The 5,368-nt window shown below is 45.4% G+C and overlaps 1 protein-coding gene across 1 annotated transcript; it reads left to right on the forward strand.

Moving 5' to 3' along the window:
• The first annotated feature begins 3,075 nt into the window (after window positions 1-3,075).
• Window positions 3,076-4,116, forward strand: LOC121566986 (P2Y purinoceptor 13-like). The gene has a single exon (XM_045213625.1). The coding sequence runs from the start codon at window positions 3,076-3,078 to the stop codon at window positions 4,114-4,116; it is 1,041 nt and encodes a 346-aa protein (XP_045069560.1).
• The last annotated feature ends 1,252 nt before the right edge of the window (window positions 4,117-5,368 follow it).

Below are 5,368 nucleotides of genomic sequence, written 5' to 3' on the forward strand. Positions count from 1 at the left end.
TTGCAGTCATCACATGTGACATCGAGGGGATTGTTAGACAGGCTCAACATCATCAAGCTGACCCTGGGAGGGGTCCTCCTAACCGGATGTTTGTCCCTGAGTCTGCTCGCTCCCAGGTACTTCAGTGGGCTCACTCGTCTCCCCTTACCTGTCACCCTGGAGTTTCGCGGACCCTTGACTTTGTGCGACGGAAGTTCTGGTGGGCCACGATGGAGGCGGACACTCGAGCCTTCATTGCTGCTTGTACGGTATGTGCACGAAGTAAAAACTCCACCCAGGCCAGCGCTGGTCATCTACGACCTCTACCTATACCCAGCCGGCCCTGGTCGCATATCGCTATGGATTTTGTCACTGGACTTCCCCCTCATCTGGTAAGACTGTCATTCTTACGGTGATTGATCGTTTTTCTAAGTTCGCTCATTTTTGGCCCTACCTAAACTGCCCACTGCCAGAGAGACGGCTGATATTTTGGTTGAACATGTGTTCCGCTCTCATGGTCTACCCATGGATATTGTCTCTGACAGGGGTCCCCAGTTTGTCTCCCAGGTGTGGAAAGCTTTCTGTAAAGCTTTGGGCATTACATCCAGCCTGTCCTCTGGATATCACCCCCAGACCAACGGGCAAGCCGAGAGAGCGAACCAGGAGATGGAGACCGCACTTCGGCTGTGTCACTGGGTCTAACCCTGGGTCATGGAGCTCCATGCTCCCCTGGGTGGAATATGCTCATAACACCTTGACTAACGCTTCCTCTGGTTTGACTCCTTTTCTGTGTGCTCTGGGTTATCAACCTCCCCTGTTCCCTTCCCAAGAGAGGGAACTTGCGGTACCCTCGGTGCAGTCCCACATGCGCCGCTGCTTCAAGGTCTGGAGGAAGGCCAGGGTAGCTCTGTCCCGAGCTTCGGCGTACATGCAGAGGCAAGCCAACCGTCACCGGTCCCAGGCTCCCGGTTACTCTCCTGGTCAAGAGGTATGGCTGTAGTCACGGGACCTTCCATTGAAGGTGGAGTCTAAGAAGATGGCGCCTCGTTTTATAGGACCGTTCAAGATACTGTCTATTGTTAACCCCTGCGCGGTTAAGCTACAGCTTCCTGCCTCCCTACGGGTTCATTCCACCTTTCATGTTTCCCAGATTAAGCCTGTGTCGGTTAGCCCTTTGTGCCCGCCCTCTCGTCCCCCCTCCTCCGCCCAAGATCGTGGGTGGGGGTCCGGTCTACACTGTCCGGCGACTTCTGGATGTTCGCCGCCGAGGTCGTGGTTTCCAGTACCTGGTGGATTGGGAGGGTTATGGTCCCGAGGAACGTTCCTGGGTGCCCAGGAGCTTCATTGTGGATCCTGATCTGGTCCGAGAGTTTCATAGGTTACATCCCGATAAACCCCGTCGGCCGCCAGGTGGCGTCCGTAGAGGGGGGGTACTGTTAGGCCTACTGCTGATAGGTAGCTCTCTCTGCTCTCTCCCTCCCCTCTGTCTGTCCTTGATTGCAGGAGTGAAGTCTGGTGTGCGGGAGTCAGGGTTCCAGCTGCAGCTCATTCACCATATCACCTCAGCCTTTAAGACCCGGTCAAACTTACCACTCATCGTCAGATCATAGTCAAGACGACCATGTTAGTCTCGCTGCCGACTCAACCTGGTTATTTTTGCTCTTTGTGTTTTTGGTCTGTTCTATTTACTTTTTCTCCTGTGCCACAGATATTTGGAACCTGACTCCTGCCTCCGCTTCACTCCTGCCACCACCATCCTGCTCTCCATTACCGGACCTCTCTTTTGGACTCACCACGGACACTAGGACATTACGGTACCACACCTGCCCTGATCTGGATCTGTTACCCTCCCTGTACCTGGACTTGCTCTTCCCATATATTTGGAAACCTGGACTTTGAACATTGTAAATAAACCTGTTAAAACTTCTCTGGCTTGGTGTACTTGTCTGCATTTGGGTTCTTATCCAGTTAAATCATAACAGACTACACTCTTAACCACTAAGCTACCTGCCGCCTATGGTCATTACCGCCACCTACCACACACACACAGTTACTGTCTGTACTGTAAATTAGTACAACAGAACTACAGTAAACACAGCTACACTCTGAAACACTCAGTGGAATAGAGCTGAGATGTGAGTTTCCATGGGAAACTAAGATAGTTACTGTCTGTACTGTAAAACTGTGTAACAGAAAAATATCGCCACCCAGCAACTGTCTGAAAACAACACCGGCTCTGGGATATGCCAACTTCTGTCTGTAGCGTCCAAACCGTTTGGGCTACAAACCACCCTGTGGAAAGGGGAGACTCTCTTGAACACGATGTTCTCCGTTTTGCTCTATGACCCCCACAAGTATCACGGGACTCGTCTGAAGGTAACCCATGCAAATTAATGGAAGTATGGAGGTAGTTTTGTGCTAACAAAAATAAGGGGTTAAATATGTGTCCAAAAAAACTACAATATTTCCTGAACTTCCTTATGTCTCCTACATATAGGACAGACACTTCAAAACCTTATTTCTTATGATTTATTTTTTTACTGTCTTTTTTGACATTTATGAATGTGTTATTCAATACATGGGCTATAATAGTAAGGGCCAGATTCAATATTTTATCAAATAACTTTTCTATATATTTTTTTATACCTAAAGGCGTCCTAAAATTCCAAATCAAATAGCTAAATGATCCATGGTATGACCATCTTAAAACAATTCCATATGTTAGCTTATTAACATATGGAATTGAGGTTAACGGTCATTTTGGTAAAATAGCAGTCTGTTTTGGTATTTTTTTTTATTTCAGATAACATTAATTGGATGCGTAATGATGTTTTGATAAGAATTAAGTTGATAATTTGCTATGATTGTTGCTTTTCCAATAGTTTCTTCTTGGGGTATGATAGTTGAAATAAGCACGTGATCCATTTATATTCTTAAATTATATTCTTCAAGAAGCAATGGCTACATATCATTTATTCAAAATTCCAAAAATTGATGTACCAATGCAGATTTCCCCTTTAATCTATAAATTAATTATTATTTTAATCATTTTTCTTGCTAACCTCATTTGCAGATTCCTCAAAACTAGTAGCCACAATGGCATCACTTCCCCCTCCACTGGACTGTGGTTATAATGAAGATACCATAAATATGGCTATATCAAGTCTCTACTTCCTGTTGTTCATCCCAGCCCTCATCATCAATGGGGTAGCAGTCTTGGTCTGCATGCAACTTCGCTCAACGTCCACCTTCATGGTGTATCTGAAGAACCTTGTGGTCACTGACCTTCTCATGACCCTGACCATCCCTCTCAAAGCAGCCAATATCCTGCCCAGTGCTCCTCTGACTCTGAAGGCCTTTACCTGTCGCTACTCTGATGTTATTTTCTACCTCTGTATGTACATGAGCATCATTCTACTGGGCCTCATCAGTCTGGACCGCTTCTTCAAGATCGTCAGGCCCTGTGGCAGGTTGTTGGGTCAGAACCTGGTCTTCGGCAAAGTGCTGTCTGCTTCCATCTGGGTGGTGCTGTTGGCCACTAATGTCATTCCAACCATGATCCTGACCAATCAGGTTCCCACAAACAAAACTAATGAACACTGTATGAAAATGAAGAGCGATGCAGGACAGGCTTTTCACAGAGGCGTGGTCATTTTCAACAGCGCGATCTTCTGGATGGTGTTTGTTCTTATTTGTTTCTGTTACATATGCATAGCGAGAAAAGTTGTTCAATCATACAGGAAATCAGGAAGCAGCAATGACGAGGGGAGGCATAAAACCAAAGTGAGGGTGTTTTTGATTCTGGTGGTTTTCCTGGTGTGTTTCGGCCCATACCACGCCGTACGTGTCCCCTACACCCGGCTTCAGGTTACCTCAACGACCAGCTGCACTAAGGCCACCTTACGGATCTCTAAAAAGATCACCTTGTGGATGTCAGCCATGAACGTCTGTCTGGACCCTCTCATCTACTTCTTCCTCTGTAAATCCTTCAGGACCAACCTGTTCAAGACGTTCCGTCTCCCACCTGGGACCTGTAGCTGGCTCACTGGGAAAGGGTCCAGCCCCAACACAACAGAGGATCAGACCCCAACACAGGAGACTCCCCAGGGAGACTCCTGTGCCTGTATAGAAAATTAAAACTCTTCGGAATGATCTACTTTATGCTGTGTGAGGTTCAGTTTCACAGATTATCATACTGCCCCCTGGTGGAGGGTTAACTATCCTACTAGTTATATTAGAGGGTTAGGGTTATTACACAATGTCTGATGTACTATCCTACTGGTCATATTATAAATTAATCCACCAGGTGTGATGTACTATCCTACTAGTTATATTAGAAATTAATCCACAGGGTGTGATGTACTATCCTACTAGTTACAGTGCAGTCGGAAAGTATTCAGACCACTTTACTTTTTGTTTGTTACATTAAAGCCTTATTCTAAAATTGATTAAATATATTTTTTTCAGCATAAATCTACACACAATACCCCATAATGATGATGCAAAAACAGGTTTTTATAACTTTTTGCTAATTTATCAAATAAAACAAAAAAACAGAAATACCTTATTTACATAAGTATTCAGACCCTTTGTTATGAGACTCAAAATTGAGCTCAGGTGCATCCTGTTTCCATTGATCATCCTTGAGATGTTTCTACAACTTGATTGGAGTTCACCTGTGGTAAATTAAATTGATTGGACATGATTTGGAAAGGCAAACACCTGTCTATATAAGGTTCCACAGTTGACAGTGAATGTCAGAGCAAAAACCAAGCCATGATGTCGAAGGAATTGTCCATAGAGCTCCAAGACAGAATTGTGTCAAGGCACAGATCTGGGGAAGGGTACCAAAACATTTCTGCAGCATTGAAGGTCCCCAAGAACCCAATGGCTTCCATCGTTCTTAAATGGAAGACGTTTGGAACCACCAACACTCTTTCTGGAGCTGTCCACAAGGCCAAACTGAGCAATCGGGGGAGAAAGGCCTTGGTCAGGGAGGTGACCAAGAACCCGATGGTCACTCTGACAGAGCTCCAGAGTTCCTCTGTGGAGATGTGTTATGTGAATTATTTAACAAACTATTTCAGTGTCTCTGTGCGTCTCCCAAAAGGTTGTAAGTATTTTGGATTTAAGAAACGGACAGAGTCCCGGTCTGCATAGTCAGAGATATATTCATTGAGAATTCTGCCATCACAATTTCAGAGTCCATCTTTTATACTCACACGTCATACAAAAATCCCTCCCCACTTTAGGCGGGCTTTGGTTTTCACACACACATACATACACAAACACATACATACACACACACACACACACACACACACATACACACACACACACATACATACACACACACACACATACACACACACACACACATGCATTCCTT

The sequence above is a fragment of the Coregonus clupeaformis genome, unplaced genomic scaffold (genome assembly GCF_020615455.1).
Source record: "Coregonus clupeaformis isolate EN_2021a unplaced genomic scaffold, ASM2061545v1 scaf0131, whole genome shotgun sequence".
NCBI classification, from domain to species: domain Eukaryota; kingdom Metazoa; phylum Chordata; class Actinopteri; order Salmoniformes; family Salmonidae; genus Coregonus; species Coregonus clupeaformis.

Bases quoted from the DNA above. Each gene is read 5' to 3' on its own strand.
- LOC121566986 (XM_045213625.1), top strand. From the start codon at position 3,076: ATGGCATCACTTCCCCCTCCACTGGACTGTGGTTATAATGAAGATACC.